The sequence below is a fragment of the Drosophila tropicalis genome, unplaced genomic scaffold (genome assembly GCF_018151085.1).
Source record: "Drosophila tropicalis isolate 14030-0801.00 unplaced genomic scaffold, ASM1815108v1 contig_130, whole genome shotgun sequence".
NCBI classification, from domain to species: domain Eukaryota; kingdom Metazoa; phylum Arthropoda; class Insecta; order Diptera; family Drosophilidae; genus Drosophila; species Drosophila tropicalis.
In genome coordinates this window covers 341,056-359,657 of record NW_027172573.1, presented here as the reverse complement: position 1 = coordinate 359,657, position 18,602 = coordinate 341,056, and the positions used below count along the sequence as shown (strand labels likewise).

At 40.2% G+C, this 18,602-nt stretch overlaps 6 protein-coding genes across 7 annotated transcripts; 3 read left to right on the top strand and 3 right to left on the bottom strand.

Annotated features, from left to right (window-relative positions):
* The first annotated feature begins 1,215 nt into the window (after positions 1–1,215).
* LOC137581568 (uncharacterized) lies at positions 1,216–1,928 on the top strand. Its single transcript, XM_068295869.1, has 2 exons — positions 1,216–1,447; positions 1,525–1,928. Exons 1-2 carry the CDS (start codon positions 1,235–1,237, stop codon positions 1,921–1,923), a joined length of 612 nt encoding a protein of 203 aa, XP_068151970.1. The 5' UTR covers positions 1,216–1,234; the 3' UTR covers positions 1,924–1,928.
* An 8,470-nt stretch (positions 1,929–10,398) lies between these two features.
* On the bottom strand, positions 10,399–11,818 carry LOC137581329 (nuclear speckle splicing regulatory protein 1). Its single transcript, XM_068295556.1, has 2 exons — positions 11,685–11,818; positions 10,399–11,617 (listed from the first exon to the last, which is right to left on the bottom strand). Exons 1-2 carry the CDS (start codon positions 11,693–11,695, stop codon positions 10,456–10,458), a joined length of 1,173 nt encoding a protein of 390 aa, XP_068151657.1. The 5' UTR covers positions 11,696–11,818; the 3' UTR covers positions 10,399–10,455.
* A 35-nt stretch (positions 11,819–11,853) lies between these two features.
* RpS15Aa (Ribosomal protein S15Aa) lies at positions 11,854–13,262 on the top strand. Its single transcript, XM_068295601.1, has 2 exons — positions 11,854–11,969; positions 12,634–13,262. The coding sequence occupies exon 2, from the start codon at positions 12,636–12,638 to the stop codon at positions 13,026–13,028; it is 393 nt and encodes a 130-aa protein (XP_068151702.1). The 5' UTR covers positions 11,854–11,969; positions 12,634–12,635; the 3' UTR covers positions 13,029–13,262.
* A 507-nt stretch (positions 13,263–13,769) lies between these two features.
* Positions 13,770–15,092, bottom strand: Taf8 (TBP-associated factor 8). Of its 2 annotated transcripts, XM_068295568.1 has the most exons (4): positions 14,871–15,092; positions 14,369–14,803; positions 14,177–14,305; positions 13,770–14,113 (listed from the first exon to the last, which is right to left on the bottom strand). In XM_068295568.1, exons 1-4 carry the CDS (start codon positions 15,016–15,018, stop codon positions 13,860–13,862), a joined length of 966 nt encoding a protein of 321 aa, XP_068151669.1. In that variant the 5' UTR covers positions 15,019–15,092; the 3' UTR covers positions 13,770–13,859. The 2 variants fall into 2 exon arrangements, with proteins under 2 accessions (XP_068151669.1, XP_068151674.1); XM_068295573.1 differs by lacking the exon at positions 13,770–14,113 and having other exon boundaries at positions 14,177–14,269; positions 14,332–14,803.
* Positions 15,093–15,354: 262 nt separating this feature from the next.
* Positions 15,355–15,936, top strand: ND-B14.5A (NADH dehydrogenase (ubiquinone) B14.5 A subunit). Its single transcript, XM_068295610.1, has 2 exons — positions 15,355–15,515; positions 15,606–15,936. The coding sequence occupies exons 1-2, from the start codon at positions 15,453–15,455 to the stop codon at positions 15,846–15,848; spliced, it is 306 nt and encodes a 101-aa protein (XP_068151711.1). The 5' UTR covers positions 15,355–15,452; the 3' UTR covers positions 15,849–15,936.
* A 38-nt stretch (positions 15,937–15,974) lies between these two features.
* Cyp4d14 (Cytochrome P450 4d14) lies at positions 15,975–17,870 on the bottom strand. Its single transcript, XM_068295543.1, has 4 exons — positions 17,647–17,870; positions 17,114–17,570; positions 16,468–17,048; positions 15,975–16,400 (listed from the first exon to the last, which is right to left on the bottom strand). Exons 1-4 carry the CDS (start codon positions 17,807–17,809, stop codon positions 16,063–16,065), a joined length of 1,539 nt encoding a protein of 512 aa, XP_068151644.1. The 5' UTR covers positions 17,810–17,870; the 3' UTR covers positions 15,975–16,062.
* Positions 17,871–18,602: the final 732 nt, after the last annotated feature.

The window sequence follows — 18,602 nt, the reverse complement described above, 5'->3', positions numbered from 1 at the left end:
GGAAAAGAGGAAAGAGGGGTTATTAACCTTTCGAATGCAATGTAATTAACATATTTTCCTTAATACAAATAAGTTTGCCATCGAATAGAATATTATATTTGTAATAAACTGAAAATTTAGCTGTTTTTATACCCTTGCAGAGGGTATTATAAAATTGGGCAGATGTTTGTTACCCAGAAAAGGAGACGTATATCTATTGTTGACCCGCATGAGCTGATTCGCTACAGCCATGTCCATTTGGCGGCGCTGCCACCAGCACGGATATGCAACTCTACATAAACTGTGTGTGTATGCGTGCCAATCGCGTAATGCATGTAAAAAGGTATGGGGAATAAGGATTGAATTGAGTTAGGAAGAAAGAGTTTGGGTCATCTCAAAATATTATGGCCAAGGACTGATATACTGATATACTGGTATTTGCAAAAAGATTTAACGGGATATATACACCTAGAATTTTTGATAAAACTATATTTCTTTTAGCTGAAAAGATTAAAAATACCGTCGTTTTTGGTGAGGCAATGTTCTCTTCATGTAGGGCAAAGTTCAAGCTTGGAACTCGTTTTTTTCAAAACCACTTTTTTTTGAACTGGCGGCAAGGATATAGACCGTAATTCTGAATCAATATTAATGAAACAGAATGGCTACAATTCTGGTCCCGACCTCATTCAGAATTTTAGGTAAATAACAAAGACCTTAAAATTCTGATTGAGGTCGGGACCTGATTTGCATCTATGCTGAACTTAACGCCATTTTTGCAAGGGTATGAAAATATATGTATATATAATATAAACAAAAGCAACGCTAAGTAAATTATTAAAAGATGTGTTTGTCTGTCGATATTTTTGATTTTTCTCAGTTATCTTTGGTGCGACTATTCCTCTTGTCCAATAACTACATACGGATTCAACCCTTAATAGACAGGATTGGGCCAGGAGTTGCCCTTCCCTGCATGGACCACCTCATGGATCATGGGACCAACTCTGTATAACTTTGCTCCATCGGATTTCTATCTATGCATGAGCCTAGTTAGTGTGTGTCTGCATCTGTTCAAGTAGGCGGATGACTAGAGGGAAAAACAATTTTAAAACCGAAAAAAAACCTAACATCATCCAAGTAGGCTGGTTTATGACCAAAAAGTGTACCTCAAGGCATGCCAGAAAAAAATATTCATTTAAAGTGAAGCAAGGGGCAGAAAAACAGCAGAAAAAGGCAACTAAAATATATATTTTCTAAAATGTTTAACCTTTTCTCAATTTTTCGAAGCGCTGTGGAGCCAGAACCAAAACCGCGGTGGGAGTCCTTTGTTGAAGAAGCTGAGAATATCCTGGAGAAATGCTGGTTCGGACTAGCACACTGTGATGGCGAGACGACTCGGTATGTATTCGGATACATATTCGTTCTCGGATTCGTATTTGCCTGGATCGTCTTTGAGATATATAAGCAGTGGGTAAGTGCAAAGAGAGAGAGAGAGAGAGCGAGCGAGAGAGACAGAGAGGGATGAGACAAATTTGCTATTTGTTGCAGACAGGGAAACAAATCAACATAAGGAGGAGCTTCTGGTTCCAGATGAACCGTATGTCCGTAGTGGAACTTGACCAGAACCAGGATGCCGTATCGGCCGGAAATCAACGCACGATTTCGGCGCAGACTTCAGTCTCATTGAAGGAGAAGCACTTTTCAATGTGCGTCCACAACGATGCTCCACAGTCGGAGGAGCAGCTGGACGACACCGAATGGGAGACTTGGTCGGATCCCACAATCAAGCCGACCTATACTAAAATGAAGACAGATTTTGATTTCTTTCATGCGAAGGGCAAGTCGAGCAACTCCAAGGACGATCAGAACTCGCGTATTCCAGTCATGGTTCGTGAGGCTACTTACCCCAAAATAAAATTGACGAAGAAGATCAAACGTTTCTATTAAGAATTTACCGGAAGCCATCATCATTATTTTTCTTTTCTTTTCTTTTGAAATTATGTTATGTAAATTATGTATGTAATTATGTAATTTTTATTTTACTACCCCACACATTTGGAATCCATTCAAAATTATTAATCACACTTCAGCAATGTAAAAAAATCGTAAAAAAAAATTAATTTAAACTGAAACTAACTTGACTAACATCAGATTTTGGGTCGGAAGGGGAGAGGTGTGTCTACGATCGTAAGGAGTTTGATTTACTCCGAGATGACTCGAAAGATGCTCACTTCCAATAGAATATACATATATATAATCAATCATTATTCAACCAACCGTTGCCGCGTGCAGACGTGTTTTTTAATGCACTCCGCAAATTTTAGTGTAAAAAAAAGACCGCGTTTGCAAAAACTGTGTATGGCTCTCAGTCGCCTTAGAGACGCCTATTTACAATCATATTGCTATTAGTTTGTTCTAAGCCATGACCACCGATTCGGGCCCAAGCTTCTCGATCCTCACCAGCAACAGCTACAAGAACTAATTGTACAACAACAACGTGAGTGTCATACTTTTCGGTGGTGTCGCCTACCCCACTGAAAGCTTCCGTACGCAATAACATCAAAAATGCAAGCTACAATCGCATAACATCCGAAATACGAACAGCATTCGAACTAAAAGAATACTGGCTGGAGGGTCTGATGTTCAAAATCCGACAAAAACTCCCACAGTACATCCACAAACTCATGGAATCTTACCTTTGCAATAGGAAATTCGCTGTTAGATGTAATGGCTCCATCTCGGCTGTACACTGCAGACTTACCAACGAGTTTAGGACTTACAACGTCCACTTTTGCCGATGACACTGCAATCCTCAGCAGATCCAAATGCCCAATACAAGCCTCTGAAAAATTAGAGGAACATCTGAAGGTAAAAATGGCTAGCAACCTGGCGTATCCGGGTCGATGAGTAGAAATGCAAACATGTTACATTTACGCTTAACAGAAGAAACTGTCCAGCTCTAATGCTAAACAACATACCAGTTCCTCAAGCCGATAATGTCACTTACCTTGGCATCCACCTAGACAGAAGGCTAACTTGGCGCAACTGAAAGCGAGTAGCTTACATTGGATCATCAATGCTCGGTCCCCTCTACGTCTGGAGTATAAAGTCTTTCTTTACCTATAGCCATCAAAGTGGAAAAACGTTTTTTCTAAAAAGGCGATCGTTCTTATGGGAGCTATATGATATAGTCACCCGATCTTGATCGAATTTGGCACAGTAGTTTATAGGCGCAATAAACTGTATAATATTAAGTTTCACGACAATAGCACAGAAAATAAAGAAGTTATTGAGAAAAGTCACTGTTCGTGACTTTGGTGTTTGTACGGGAGCAATATGATACAGTGGTCCGATCCGGCTGAATCCGAGATACACAATCCCCGCAGTATATGCAAGCCTACGTGCTCTCAACTCTGTAGCTCTTACGGTCTAGGAGGAGTTTGCGTTGATCCAGACGGACAGACACTTCTGACCAAAATTCATATATGTACTCTTTTTGCAAGGGTATAAAAACTGGGCGTAATAGTCAGTTGAATCAGACAAAGGGCTTTAGAATTCTTCTGATGGCGCCCAAAAGTATGCACGTGAAAAATGTGGAAAGAACAGCTGCCAGGTTTGCCGTTCTGTATTCGCCTCATGTAGTTTGAATTCCCAACTGGTTTTAGCGTTGGAAATATGTTATTGTCATTAGAACTCTGGACTCTTTAGCAAAGTCTGATGTTGAGAGATCTTGGAATCCTTGAAATAGATATAGAAACAATTTCCTCACCCTTTTGAGCCGCCTATGAGTTAAAATCTTATAAATTATTAGGATTTATTGACCTCAGGCCGAATAAACCCAAGCCTTTGTCATTTAATCACACATCAATGAACATTTTAAACTATTTGTTGAATTATAGTTGTTAGTTGAATAATCATTTTATATTCTTCTTTTCGGATAAGCAACCTCAAGGATTTGAAAATATTTTTATTAGTATTTCTTGAAAAGTAAAACAATTGGCATAAGTAGGGTGGATGGGTTTTGGATTTACATGTATGCTCCCGTTTAAGGAAATCCACCCAGAGGATGCAATAGAAGATCCATTCCGAAGGCTAGAAATGTGAATGCCTTGACACTTATTTGAGTTTCACGTGTGAAAATAGTTTTGGATCTCTGAAATTGAGACAATGGGCAATGACATGTTGTTACAATTTCAACTGATATGTATATAAATATTTGGTCTGAACAACAAATGAAATGCAAATACATCAGCCTATCTAAACAAAATTGCAATATGATCATGGTGACAGGGGATGTGGTGGACGGGGAGGAGAATGGCAACTAGGGAAGCCGAACAAAAACCACAAATTTTGTATAATTCCGTAAAATGTTTTTGTGTTGTGTCTTTTTCTTTTTTTTTTGTTGGTATAAAAGTTGAAGATTCAAAGTAGTCAAAGCAAAAATAAATTGTGCAAATTGTGGCAACTGAACGAAACATTCAAATATATAGTATATAACTACATATATATGTATATATATATATACATTTGTATATATTTATATGCATACATATAATGCACAAAATTGGCAAATTATTTGCAATGCAATTTCGATTGAATTCTACTGACAAAGCCATCTCCTCTCTCTGTCTCTCCTTCTCTCTCCCTTTCCGTCTCGCTATGCCGCGCCGATTCGCATTTCAAATAAATTCGTGGCCAACCATCAAAACTTTTCGACCACTTCTCTTCCACCCCTCTCATTTAATGGGCAAGCCAATTTATGAGCAAATGTTTTATTTTTTCATCCTGCCTCTCATTCACTTTTTTTTTTTTATTTGGAATGCATTGTTGGTTCAATTGGACAAGCTGAATCCTTGACTATTCTAAAATGCAATTAAAGTGCTCCAATTTGAGCTAATTACAAATTAGAAATTTCGTATTGGCAATAAAAAAGGGTCGTGAAAGGGGGAGGGGAGAGGGATAGTTATTCTACTTCATAGGCCCTAACTTGATATGTTTGTATGGTCATCAACGGCATCATTCTTCCGCATGTCATCGTGTTTTTTGACTTGCCTTCATATTGGTCTTTCCTTTGCTTTGGTGGGCTTTGCTCTTCGTTGCACTTGCCCATGGAAAGACCTTAATGGGGTCATGTGTATATATAGAAGCTATTACTTTTAATGCTTCTTGCAATTGGAAATCAGTTTGGAATTTCACAAATTGTTGTTATTTGAAGTTTCATTAGGGGCCAATTGAAGTATCCTCTAAGTGCCCACCGCCCATGTGGAGGTGGTTCCATCTGTTGACCATTCACTTGGATAACAATCTAGTTGCCTTAACCAAGAACCCACCATGTGCGATGCGAACGCATTGGTCAAGCCATTAGATGCCAAAGGAGAGACAAAAAAAATCCAGCTACCAAAATCCTATTGAGAGTCATACCTTTTGTGTCACACTCATATTTGTCAACGGGCAGAAAGGACATGCTCACAGACACAAAGATGGGCACACGAACAAACCCAAAAGGCCAACACATTGGCGCAGCAGGATGTCAGTTCAATCAGATGTGGTTACAGCATTGATGGAGCACCCAAATCAGGTTTATGAAGTTCTCAGAGCTCACACTTTATTTCGACTACAAGAAATGAGTTGATCTCTGCCAGGAACTGGCGCCAAGTACTAAATGGTCCTTTATTTTCATAAGTATATGTCATGGAAAAGGAGCAACTTTAAACTAATCAAACAAATAATTAGAATTAGCTTACATGAAACTTTTACTTTATTTTAGGCCAAGAACAGAAAGGTAAAATTCCAAACCCAACTGGCATCTATTCATTTTGTTTTTATATAGAAATATCCGATATATCTTAACATTCATGAGTCTTGGGATTAACTAGAAAATGTAGCGAGTCAACGAGAACATCTTATTAAAGTTTATAATGGAAAAAAACCTTTTCATTTTGAATCCGAATGAATTATGTTCTCATAATGACAATCATTTTAAAAGCCACACCGGAAAGGGCTTTTTGAGTCGTCCTATTGTAGGGCCTCTCTCTTAGACCAAACGAACGTTGAGGCCGATTTCCGCATCATCTTTGAGTTAAAAAAAGAAAAATCGAGAACAAATTAAGACAATCAAAAGGAGAATTACAGCAACTGTGAAGGACCTGACTTATGTGTGTTCAAAGTGTAACAGATCAGCAAATAATATGAAGAAGACAATCAGTCACTATTTGAGGTAATCACAAACTATATATAGATATGTTTACTACATCTGCTTTCAATTATCTTTTAGATTCGTCTAGTTCTTTGCTTACATTTCTGGGTATTGTTTTGTCTCCTTTCGTTTTGTTGCTCTTATTCTTAGCTTCTCAATTTCTTCTTCGTTTGCATGTTTTTGTTTCCCACTTGTTTAATATTTCGACTGCTTGCCACTATTCGTGTGGAGTGGGGGTGGGGGGAAGTTGACTTAACATACATTGCCTTCATACCAGTTTTTTCACATCCCACTAAACCAGCCAGACACAAAAATTATAGCATACTTATGTGGGCGGACTAAAAGTTATTAAAATCAACAGCAATAAATTAGCATGTTTTATGCTTCTATAAATGCACAACCCAACACCAAAAATGTGCGGATGTGTGAAAATTGAGTCCCACCCCGTCCCCGAACGCCCTCGCCATCATCATCTTGTTGTCGCCTACTCCCTTCAGCCCATTCAGTTGATTTCAATTTCTGGCATTGCTACTTGCAGTTTTAGGCCACAAAATACACACAAAAGCACATAAATCAGGGCCAAACGCAAAGACAAGAGTTAGCCAAATTCAGAAAAACCCTCCCCCTCCTCCCTCCTACACATAAGGGAATTTTACATTTTAGTAGCTAACAACAAAAAGAAACGAAAAATTCTCAACAAAAATGAGGAAGAAGAAAAATACCATAAAGAAATGGTGAAGAGAAATGCAAGAGAAACTGAAATCGTCTTTGGCCCTAGTGGCATTAGAAAGGAAGTGTGTGTGTGTGTGTGTGTGTGACTTACCCCTCACACACCTTTGTTAACCATGACCGGAAGTCCCTCATCCTTCTTTGGCTGCACAATGTGACATTATTTGTTTTAATTGCATAATAAGGCACTTTTAATTAGGTTTTTACATAAGAATCTGCCACACCCATAACTACCATCCATACCAAACCTTATCTCGCCATTCTCCTCTCTATTCTAGCTAACTTGGCCACAACGCCCACGCATAAAAACCACAAAAAGTCGTAAAGAGGCAAGCAAGAAAACCCAGAGAAAAAAAATCTCATTTAAAAACTGCTAGCACATTAAATAGTTCAAAGTGCAGCGAGGCACGAACAAAATGGAGGGGAATGGGAGTGGGAGTGGACTGTCAGGTTATGGATGAAGGAGGCGGAATCGGTGGTGTAAAACTGTCTATATGCTTGATACCGATGTTGTTATGGTATTTCAATGGAGAGAAAAGGAACGTAGACGAAATGAAAAAAAAAATAACCAAACTTAATCCAAGTCCAGCAAATAAACGCAATGTCAACTTGCGGCTTTTGGCAAAGAATTGGTGGCAGTGGGAGAAAAGAGAGGGGAGACATCGACGACAGGGATAAGCTGAAGACGGGGCAATGTCAGCTAAATGGGTGGAAGGAATATGGTGCTAGGGGTCTGGCCTTCAGCTACTGCTACTGCTACTGCTGTTTGTGCTTCAATTATGCCAAAAATGCGCACTGACACGTAAAAATAATGCATACTTCAAGGCGCTCACCAAACAGGGGGCAGAGAAAGACAGCGAGAGAAAAAGAGAGATGCCATGCTGGATGAACAACGAGTTGACAATGCCCACTCATGGGAGGGTATCGGAGGTTACTGAGCAAAACTGTGACGGGCCACCGCCAACCATCACCGCAGCAATGCATATAACATTTTAATTTCCTGCTTATTAGCTAGACCACGCGCCACCAACGGCAGCCGGTACTCCTTGCCAAAACCCTTACCCCCATGCACACACACACTAACGAACACACACACACACACAAGTCGTCACAAACACAAAACGAAACAGAACCTCAAGAAAGGCCAACAGAGGCGTAGATTCCATTTAAATTTCTGAACCAAAAGGGGATATCTATTCCATTTTCATTCGTATAAATGTAAAAAGTGTTAAAGACCTTCAAAAAATTAAGAAACTTCTTAAACTATAGTCATAACTTTACAAATAGTAATTACCAACGACGATTTGGGATCCCCTCATAGTTAGTACATAGACTAAGGCAATAACAAAACACATACATAGGACATGTTCATGCCTTCAGTCGAGCATGGAGATACCCTGGAATTTCGTTTTGAAAGCAAATGAACATTAAATCGCATATTTTTTGTAAAGAATAAGTGACTGGCAGCTCTTCGGTCATTCCCTCTTCGTGGCTCGCACAGGTTTTGTAGGGTATCAAGAGCAAGATGCAATGATAAAGATACAAGAAGAGGCTCGTCCGCTTACTCGCTCGCTCTCTGGCATTTGCCCCATATGTGTAGGCTGGCAGATGCGTGTGCCTAGCTTTATCCTCTGCCTCCTCCTTCTCCTCACCGACGCGTCGCCTCTTTTGGGGTTAGTGGGAACATGGCGCATGGAGAGAGTTTTTCATTACTTTTTCTGTCCAATGCAGCAAAGGAAAATTGTTGGATGCAACTGCCACTGCAAGTGGAACTGCTTGTACACACACACACACACACAAACTGGATAACATGGATGTGGTGACCAGGCGGCATTGAAAATTTTGATAATTGAATTTACACGTGAATGATCCCAAATCCTAAAGCCTTATCCCCTCCCACTTGCCACTTTCCACTTTCCACAAGACACTCTAACCACTGAGCAGATTGAAACTGTGCCAGAAGTCCAAAGGCAAAACCAAAATCAAGTAATTATGATCGTAAATTGATTAGGGCCACCAAAGGCAACGAAAGGAAATGGATACACCAGTGGAACAGCAGCATGAGAAATATGTATGTTCGCCCAAGAGGACTCCTCCTCCGTCCACCAAAATGGACGATGAGGTCACAATGGGGCTAATGCAATTGCCATTATGTAACAACTAACTTGTCTAATGACCAAAATACAAACACTACTAACTGATACACTTTTGTATTAACTAAAGGAATTGCAACCTCAACTTACAAAAACTTTTAACAAGCCAAATACAAAGGATAATAGAAACCTAAAAACTGAAAGTGAATCTTAAAGGAGAAAAGTTCCTCCAACTAAAACTTATATTAAGGATAGGCTCAGCTTCAGTTGATTATGGAATAGGTTTTCTTTGTCTGTGTACAATGTCATTCTCTTTAAATCAAATGACCTAAAATCTAAGTCGTTGTTGATTAACTAGTTAGAGAAAACTATGGTTAAAGGATTTCTTAAAGTTATGTCCAAATCTTCTGAGTTTATGCTAATTCCAAATTGTCTGTCATGAATAATTTAGGTAAATTTTAGAAAGTTCCGCTTTATCGCCCTTTCATCACCGCCGGAAACAGTGGGGGAAAGGAATGGCTAGAAAATGAGAGATGCGGATGCAAGGGAATGTGGAGAAAAGCCACAAGAAAGATATTCCATTTATTTTGTATGACGACAACTAAAAAAAAAAAAAGAGAAAGGCAGAAAAAAATAAAACGAGAAAACGAACGAAAAAAAAAAAAAAGCACAAACTTGGCCATTTTCCTTTACCGCAAAAGCGGAAAATCCCTTTTGCTACCGACTATAAAAGCGAAAGCCCCGCCAACATGGCTGGGAGTTAGGTGCATTGCAGACATATACTGCAGTACATCGTATACCGTCCCCGCTCTTGTCCTGCCCACGTCCTTCTAAACAGAGCACTCCTCTTCACCTGCCTGTCCTGGATGACTGACTATTCGTTGCTTTTGATGTTGTCAACGCTGAGTTGGCTTCGTCTTGGTTTCGTCAGCGAAATTAATAGTGAAATGAAATCCATCCACCAACCACCAGCCACCACCTTACCATCCTTACATTCCGTTGGCCTGTTTTATGCAGGCGCTACTGTACCTTTACCTGTTTGATTGTGTCATCAATCTCACATGTTAGTTTGCGGTTTTCATTTGCCTCGTTCCTTTAGTTCTTCAAAGATTTTGTATCGAATTAATTTCAAATGAAATGAGAACCAAATTGATAGCTCTATCTCTTTCTAAGCCATGATCTAGTCACACGAAATAAAAGAAGCTATCATTCACTCTCTCTCTCCCTATCTCTGTCTGAATTCAATTTAGTCGTTTTATACCGAATTCACGAATAAGAAAAGTTAGGAATCTTGGGTTCAAATTGAACAAACTAAATTAGTTTCTTCACAAACATCCGGAAATTCTACAATCTGCAACTTCAGTACTCTCTGTAAAGTAATTATAAAATGAAATAAAAGAATGATTGTATTTAAATTAATATGTTATTGTAATTCCTTAACTTGGATATACTATTTTGGCTTCAACCCTGTCGCAAACGTTTACGTTCCTGATAACGTGCCAAAGCCGCATCAAATACTTCGTCCACCGTGCGTTTGCGCCAAATGAGAGAGCGATCAACAACTGGCGGAGATGGCGGCCGAGGCGATGGAAGGGGCACGTTTTGAGTTGGAGGAGTTGTTTCTTCTTTGGACGATTTGATTGGTTCAACGTCTAATTTTTCTGTTTTCTTTTCCCTTTCTTTGGGCTTGGGATCTTCCTTTTTATTATGCCGCTTGGGATCTTCCTTTTTATAATGCCGCTTGGTTTCTTCTTTCTTAGGTGCGTCCTTTTGCTTATCATCTTCCTCATCGCTTGTATCATCTATGCTAAAATCAGAGTCGGCATCAATATTATTGGCCAAATGTGCTTTGCTGCTGGGGGGATTGATGCCCTCTGTTTGATCTTTGCTATGCTCCTTGCTTGGACTGTTCGTGGCCTTTGTCGCGTTTGTAGTTTCTTGATCTTCCGAGTTTTGCCGCTTTCTATAGGAACGCTGCTTGATGATAGGCTTGTACCCGGCGGCTGCTTCCTGTGTCGACGAAGGATCCGCTTTGGAACCCAATTTCTGCTCATACAAATGACGATAGAAACCATCGAGATCTTTTTGTTTGGTCACATCGCCAATTGCCTCAAGATACTCGTCGCGCTGCTCCTGCTCCTGAAGCTGGCGTATAGACTCTAGTTTTTGACGATAGGCCGCTGTCACATATGACTCCTTATCTTTGAACTTTTCACCTTCCGCCTCCCGTTCTTTCTGCACTTGCCTCTCAACACGCAGCTCGTTCTCTAGCTTTCGGCGCTCGGCATGCTCCATTAGACGGCCAATGTATTTGGGCTTACGAGGCTCTTGACTCTTGGTCTGTTTGGCCTCTTCACGTTTGTTCTCCATTTCATCGTAAAGTTCATCGTACTGAAAAATTGTAGGATCCTCGGCCAAGGCTTTCGCTTGTAAATTACGCGCCTTGCGACGCTCCATTACACTGGGACCACTCACGACCCCGGCCTTGTGGCGCATTGATTTGGGCGCAGAAGCATCGTCCTCGCTGGTTGAATCGCTGCTTTCGTCGAAAATAGAGGCCGGAGTCGGTTTAGCAAGAGGAATTGGCTTCTTTTTCTGTTGCCCAGGTATAATCAAGCCATATCTGTTTATGAGAGCAATTCATTGGCATTATTTATGTCTAGTTAATTTAATTTATTTAATTAGCTTACTGTTTGGACATTGTTTTGGTAATTGGTATTTACTAATTTTATAATTTATCAATTATTTTAATTCTGTTGTTAAATATTGTCAATAGAGATGACAATGAAAAAATTAATCGATAAAAATATAGATTTTTCAACACTTAACACATTAATGTGATAAAGCAACCCTGAAATATCGAAAGCGACTCTGCGTGCGGCTGTCAAATGTCAAATGCCGCAACTTTGACTTCCTCTTTCTCTTTTCCGATACGTTCGCGTTCGTGTAAATTTGTGTTTGCAAATCAATCCAAGGTAATCGTCATTTAAATTGAACGATTTCTATGTTAAATTAAATGAAATAAATGCCTTATTCTATTAACTTTCGTTAACTATAACGATTTTGTGACAAATCCTGAAAGTTGTGTGGGAAAATTGTATTTTTTTTTTCTGTTCCTTGGTTTTTTTTTTTCTGTGTGTTTACCAATAACAAAAAGAAATTCCGCAATTACTGGCAATGAAAAGTCATTTAATTTGGCTTAACTATGATAAAATGAAGACTTTTGCTTCTTGCACTGACATTTTTTTTATGGTTTTCGGTGGCGGCGTCTGAAACAGTTGACGAGGCCCGAATGAGTGGTATCAGCTGTGGTGTTGTTGTCTCTGCTGCTGCGGCTTATGTGTATGTGTGTATGCAAAAGTGTGTTAAAGAAAAATCGAAACTCCGAAAAAAAAAATGAAGCTATTACCACTGATTAATACTAATAGCCGGCTAAATTATCTCTTTGACAAATGCAGCTGCATCAGGTCTCTTGCAGCCGTTGTAGTTGTTTACGTTCCACCCATACACATACACACACCCACATTCACACGCATACGCAGACGCAAACCTAAATAGCCGAATTGAAGTTCGCACGTGTTGATATATTTTTTGTCATTACTTTTCTTATACCTGTGTTTTTTTTTATTTCATTTGCAGCCATGGTGCGTATGAACGTATTGGCCGATGCCCTTAAATGCATCAACAATGCCGAAAAGCGCGGCAAGCGCCAAGTGCTGCTCCGCCCATGCTCTAAGGTCATCATCAAGTTCCTGACGGTGATGATGAAGCACGGCTACATTGGTGAATTCGAAATCGTCGATGATCATCGTTCTGGCAAGATTGTGGTTAACCTAACCGGTCGTCTGAACAAGTGCGGCGTCATCTCGCCTCGCTTCGATGTGCCCATTAACGACATTGAGAAGTGGACCAACAATCTGCTGCCCTCTCGTCAGTTTGGCTATGTCGTCCTCACCACATCCGGCGGCATTATGGATCATGAGGAGGCCAGGAGAAAGCATCTTGGTGGCAAAATCCTCGGTTTCTTCTTCTAAATAACAAAATACCGTCAAAACCCCCCAGAAAATCCAATATAAAAAGGAAATTGTAGCAGAAGGAGAAGCGGACGTAAACTGTGTGTGGACAGGAACAAATGCGAAACAAAACAGAAGAAGAAACAAAAGGATGGAGGAGATGGGAATATGTAGAAAGTTGTTTTATTTCCACATACAGAATAACGTACAAAGATAAACGCGAAATAAAATGATTTAATACATAATAATTTTAAACCTTTTTGTTTTTTTTTTTTTTTAAGTAAGTGATAAAAGTTACAATGAAATCAGTAAAAAAAAAAAACTACCTATCTGAAAAACCTATCCACTGTGTGTGCTGTTTTTCCCGTGAAAAGACTGATAAGTGTCTTCAAATGATTAAGGAACAGGAATAATTGGAAATAATCATATGATTGTTTTAGTGACTGAGAAAATTACGAGGCTTTACTAACATTGGAAATGCATTGGGGATAATTATTGAATCGTAATATCAGACTTCTTCCCGCTCGTGTGTCCCTAAAATTGGCAAATTATTTTTGCTTGCACTTCGACGTGCAGTGTATATAAATTAAAGCCAAGATATTTAAAATTGTCTTCCAACAAATCGAACGGTCTATGATATATGGCAATTGGATATACTGAAATCGTACTATGATTTCTGTTCCCCTTTATTGAGCATCATATAGCAGACAAAACATCTATTCTTTGGAACCAGTCTACTGAATAAATAGTCAGAGAAGGATATTTAATGTGTGTAACTTGTCCATGCTTTTAATAAAAATAATCCAAATCGGAAAATATCTTTATATGCAGCACTCTGAACTTAGGATCTAATTAGACATTATTTTTGGTTATCTCTAAAATTGATGGCGTTGTGGGCATCATATTGCGACTGGCCATTGGTGTGGGGCCCGATTTGGATCGCTTAGGTAATGTGGCAGCACGTAGATATGGATTGTCTATGTTGGGGTTCTCTAAAATCGCTTTGTTGGTTGTAGAGTTGGGCTTGATTTCTAGCTCGGGTTTTTCTTCTTTGGATTTATCCCCTTCCAAATCCTCTTGATCGCTGTCGCCATCCTCACCGTCTTCTAAAAAAAAAAAAAAAAAATATTGGTAAAACATGAAATCGCTTCAGAGGAGTTTGTTGTTACCTTTACTGGGCACATCCTCCGTACGATTGGCTACTAAATAATGATATTCCAGCTCCTCAAAGTCAAAGACCTGATCTGTTGGGTTCAGTGCTGCTGCATAGGGCGGAAAGGAGGGTTTAGATGCAATTACTAGAAAGAGTACATAAATAAATTACACAGATTGCCGGAAATACATTGGGATTATTGTCATACAAGGAAACATATTGTCCTCGGTGGGAAAAAGATTATTCGTTTCCGTGGTTTTGCATAAAAATTTTGTGAGAGCCTTCTCAATGTCTCGCTTCTGGCACGCAGCTTTTTCTCTAATGGCCTCGTATTCTGTTACCGGCTGCTTGTGTGTCGGAGTCCTTATATAGGCATGTGGATCTGGCATGGCTGGAAAGAAGCTGGGTACATAGTGTGGATGAGTTGATTTACTACCCGCCTGCAGCAAGCTCAATTGTCGTTGTTGCATCTGTTGCGGTGGTAGTGGAATGGGAGTGTGCGTCTCTCGGCGTAAATAAGGTTCAAGGCTGCTGACGTTGATGCCCATATTGATCAGGGCCAGGCTAACATCGCCTACAGTGGGCAAGGTCCGGCCACTGAGCTCGCAATAGTTGTGCGCCGAGTTGCCAATCTCAACAATTACTAAAATGCCAAGAAATGCATTTAATAATTAAATGAATGACTGAAAAATGATAGAATGTCCACTTACTGGCCTGTAGCATTTGAGTTAGCGTCTCTAGGCATTGGAGGCTGGCTTGACTGGCTCCTTTATCCTGTAACAACTGGGAAACGGCTTTGCTTATAATGCGTCTATGAGCATCGACATTAGGTGTGGTAACCGTCTCTACTTTTTCCATTTTTAGCTTAAAACTAAAAACTATAAGTTGTTTAAAACAGCACTTCTTGTCAGTCGGTAATAAATACAAGAGTTGCCAACTGTTAAAATTTTTGTAACTAAAAAACGGTCTGTCTTTGGTGCTGCCAGACTGATTTCATTTTTAGCGGTTTTTGAAAAGTCACTCAATGAAGTAAAATTTATCCGATTTGATTAATAAGTCGATTCGAAGGCACAAGATCCATTAAATGGACTTTCCTTTCTTTTGTTTTTAGTTCAGTTGTTATTTTGCCAACAAAATTTGACTATTTTTTTGTTGTTTAAATACTTATTATTCGTTTTCTCTGGCAGCACTGCTCAAAACAAGAAACAGCTGTTTGCCTTAGCTGAGGAAATTGAGAAAGATTTTTAGCAACATTTCAATTGGTGGCAGTTGAAATAATAACGAGTATAACTATGGCTGCAGCTCGTCGAGATATAGCTCCTTTACTGCAACGCGTGCGTGCCTTTCTATTAGGTGTAAGTACGGGCCACACTCACTGTGAACTTTAATTATTTTGGCCGTAGCATTATGTAAGCGATTTTAATTTTGGATTTAATTAATATCAGCGGGAGCACACTCTGGCCCTGCGATTCGAGGATGGCTTGGCCGACCGCACACAGCCGCAACCAGAGATTCCCGACGGACCATCTCATCTGTACTCGGCCAACTATTATTGCCAGCGGGACGCACGTCGTGAGGTTAATCCACCAATTGATTTGGTTCTGGAACAAAAGCAGCTAGAAGCGGAGGGCACAACTGTGCCTAAAACAAAGCTGCCCACACCAGGCCAAGTGTACTCCTGGGACTAAGTGCTCAGACGCGGGAAATTTGTCTAAGTCGTTATCCTTTTAAATGTAAAATAGAATCAATATACCTGCACGAAAACTAAAACAAAAACCCCGATTTTGTTTTGGACCCAATGACACTAGAAGGTCTTAGATAATGCTAATATAAAATTTATTTTAAATATTTTTGGTACGTTATAGCTGCCTTGAAAAAAAAAATCAGATAGAAATTAACCAATTAATAGACTCTCGGTTTAATGCCCACATTTATGCCTGTTGTCGACCGCAAAATGAGGTTCATTAGTGGTTGAACTTCAGGACCTAGGGACAGTAGCTCAAAGTGCCTCAACATTTTGCTTATGGTGCTCTTCATTTCAAGCATGGCAAACTTCTGGCCAATGCAATTACGTGGACCAGCCGAGAAGGGTGTGTAGGCAAAAGGGTCAATATCACCTTTGTTCTCGATGGCGAAGCGATCGGGATTAAATTTATTCGGTTCCTCAAAGAACTCGGGATCCCGTTGGGCGTGATAGGTGAGCAGGATGACGTTTGTATTGGCAGGTATCAGCTTTCCATCTGCAGCAAAATGTACATAGAATTTAATGCCAAGTCGTGTTAACCAAGTTTAGGACCAGTTACTTACTTAACTCAGTATCCTCGGCAATATATCGTCCGATAAGAGGAACTGGTGGATACAGACGCAAAGATTCTTTGATGGCACACTCCAAATATTTGAGTTGGCCCAATTCTTTCATATCCACAGGCCGGGTCTTGTCATCGCCAATCACTTCACGTATCTCCTGGAAGCAACGCGCCTGAGCCTCCGGGTTGCGTGACAGCAGATACAAAGTGTAGGAAATTCCACTTGTCGTTGTATCATGACCCTCAAACATAAATGTGTCAACCTCTTCTCTGATGTCCGCATTGCTCAATGGCTGGCCATCCACAGAGGCCTGGAGCAGCACATCCAGAAGGGCCATGCGACGTTTCTGACCAACATCTTCGTCTACGTCGGTGGCCTTCGATTCACTTCGGTCATATGAGCCGTCGGCAATCGATTTCTGTAATGCCGCACGGCGGTCAGCGATCACACTGTCGGTGAAGTCGTGCATGGACTGAATGTTTTTGGTGAGAGTGTTATAGAGCTTGGGGTAAAATATCTTCATGGCGGGATCGAAACGTTGGGCGGGGCTCAAAAAACGTTCAGCCAGCATATTGGAGGCCCTGGAATCAACAAAACTCATAAAACTCCAAGAAAACTTTATCCTTGCAAACTGCTGTTCACTTACGTTTTAACTGATTGCACATAGGGAAAATCTGGTTTACGTTGTGCGTGGACTTGGACACCCATTGCCGTTTCGGCTATAATATCCAAGGCACACAGACAGGCAACTGGAAACATATTGATCACTGTCTTGCCATCGGCCTTCTCGTATAGCTGTTCGGCCATTATGGCACTGTTCTGATCAAAAACCTCTACAAATTGCTCCAAAATCTTGAAATGGAATGTTGGCGTAATGATCTTGCGACGCTTGAACCACTTCTTTCCCGAACTCAACAACAGCCCGGTGCCCAGCCAGCTGTGCAACAGATCGTAAAGATTGTTCTTTTGAATAACCTTCTGACTGCTCAATATGGCCTCGATCATCCGAGGATCGGCTGTCATAAAACCATCTTCGAACAGCATAGACATTCGAATGTTCTTGCCATATTGATTAATCAGTCGTTGCTGCAGATCGAACACAGCTACGGGAATACGTTAAAGAAGAAACACAATCACTACCGATTCAAAACATAAAAATTCAAATTTTCTATTGCCTACTTGCAGGCGACTCTTTCAGCAAAATCAATGCGTTGCCCAAGAAGGGAACTGTAGGCGGGCCAGCTATTTCAGCCTTGTCCATCATTTTCTTGTGGCGCCTGTGGTGCAAATGGTCCCACAGCACCAGAAGCATAAGTATTCCAATAAACAGAGCGAAAAACATTTCAAATTGCGCGTAAGAATAACAAAAACAACAATAATTATTTGACTAGCTGTTCGCTACGACAGCTTTTCACTAACTAATTGCAACCAAACGGTTGGCATCAGCTTTTGTAGGAACAGCAGATCGCTAGAATCAATAGATAAGGTAGAAAATGTTGTGCCAACGTACAGAGTTCAGAACTGAATTCGCATGAAATACTAGTACAAATGTGTCTTGCCCTCTTCGGTCGTGGTTCTAACTGCAGGATCTAATAGTTAACTCAAGTCCTGTGTCCCGAATTACTCTAAAGTATGCTCCAATTTCATCTGGTTCTGGAATGGTGCTCCAAAGGAACAAACCCTGAATGACATATTGGCCAAAGTTTACTCTTGAAAAAGTATCATGCCATATGGTGAAAAAGGTAAAACGGAATATCGCTCTTCATATCGCTCTGGATTTAGAGTAAAGAATTTTGGTAAGTGGGTGAATCAAAATGGGGATTTCGTTTTAATGTTATAGGATTAGCAGAGGATTGAAGGCAGAACAGAAGAAAGGAAATTTAGAACAATACCATTGGAAACCAATTCCTCAAAGGTAATCAGGGTGGTATTTTTGAGTGAAATCCGGGCTAAGGGCTAAGATCCACTTTGCCATGTGTTGATGCTGTTAAGGAATGCATCTTTAGCATCTGGTTAGAAAATACATATGTAGGGATTTCTTGATTTCTTTTTTCGCAATGTAATCATGACAATCGAATTCCAAATTGAATACTCATCACGGTTGGCACTTTTTTCCCATTTTCCACGCATCAGCA